Here is a 1,151-nt window from a genome sequence, read left to right as displayed (position 1 = left end):
GAGGAGGGAGCCGCACCGATGGCGACAGCAATGGACGTGGCCAGGGCCCGCCTGAGGGCACTGGTGGCTCCAGAAAGGGGCCCTGACCCTGGCCCGTCACTTGTGCTCACCCCTACCCACGCCTCTGCCCCTCCTGCGGGGCACAGCGGAGGGGAAGCGCTGATCCGCTTCGCCAGACCCTTGCAGGGTCCCACGGCCGTCAGTCGGGCGTTTGGGCAGGCACGGTACCCGGTGCCACCGCCCGGCACCGAGCACGCTGCTCGCAGCCCCTTCGATCGCACCGGGGAGCTGATGAGGCTCTGGGGCTGCCTGTCTGAAGGCAATAACCTTCGGGCTCGGTTTGGCTTGGCGATGCTGACCAGAAAGCTAGATCTCTCTAAAAACCCAAGTTTTAAGACACAAAACCCTGACACGTTCACAAAATGAAAGGATGGGTACCGTGCAAACTGACCGTGGATGAAGACAATAACGCAACAATGAACCTTTCCAGACTTGGGGGGGGGGGATAATTTATCTGTCTTCTCATCTTCTCTACAGCCTATTTAATTTACATGCTCGGTTTTACAGGGAGGTGTTCCTCATAATCCAGCATGGACGTGTGCTAAAAACCTGACGTTATTTTTACCATAATATTTTTTAAATTAAGATTCTCCCCAGTGGGACTATGCACAGTAGTAAAGTTAAACACCCACATAAGTGATAGCAGGATCAAAGACCATGAGTTAGACAGGATTCCTTGCAAGCACATTTAGCAGGATGAGTAATTTTATACATACTTCATCCTAAAAGAAAAATCAATAGACACGCTCCTTTAAAGATATAAAAATCTAACAGTAAGAAAGGGCAGAGATCACCCTTAAAAAGCAGTCTGTACAGTGACAATGAAGAAACAAGAAAAATTAATGATTATGTTGTGCAGATGGAAAATGCTAACTGCTAAGCCAAATTAAATAAGATCTGGAAAGCCAGTCACACCATCTCTTGCAATTTAATTTACTCCTCTTTAAATAGAAGGCAAGATAATGACCGTTTGGGAGAGCTTGGAATCTAAAAATTCATCGGTATGCCCACTCCAAGCTTTTTCTCTCTCTATTTTAATGGTGAGCCCGCCAAAAATGTTAATCCTGAAAAAAAAAACCCCACAATAAATG

The 1,151-nt window shown here is 47.4% G+C and overlaps 1 protein-coding gene across 1 annotated transcript in view; it reads left to right on the top strand.

The window, feature by feature from the left end:
* The first annotated feature begins 18 nt into the window (after window positions 1-18).
* Window positions 19-1,151, top strand: part of GPR27 (G protein-coupled receptor 27) — a 17,021-nt gene continuing 15,888 nt past the window's right edge. Inside the window, 1 exon segment of the mRNA XM_009329017.1 lies at window positions 19-338. Coding sequence (XP_009327292.1) covers window positions 19-338 — 320 coding nt within the window.

This window comes from Pygoscelis adeliae, unplaced genomic scaffold (genome assembly GCF_000699105.1).
Source record: "Pygoscelis adeliae isolate BGI_AS28 unplaced genomic scaffold, ASM69910v1 Scaffold377, whole genome shotgun sequence".
Classification (NCBI taxonomy): domain Eukaryota; kingdom Metazoa; phylum Chordata; class Aves; order Sphenisciformes; family Spheniscidae; genus Pygoscelis; species Pygoscelis adeliae.
Note: the sequence above shows the minus strand (reverse complement) of the source record. Positions and strands in the feature narration are given on the sequence as shown.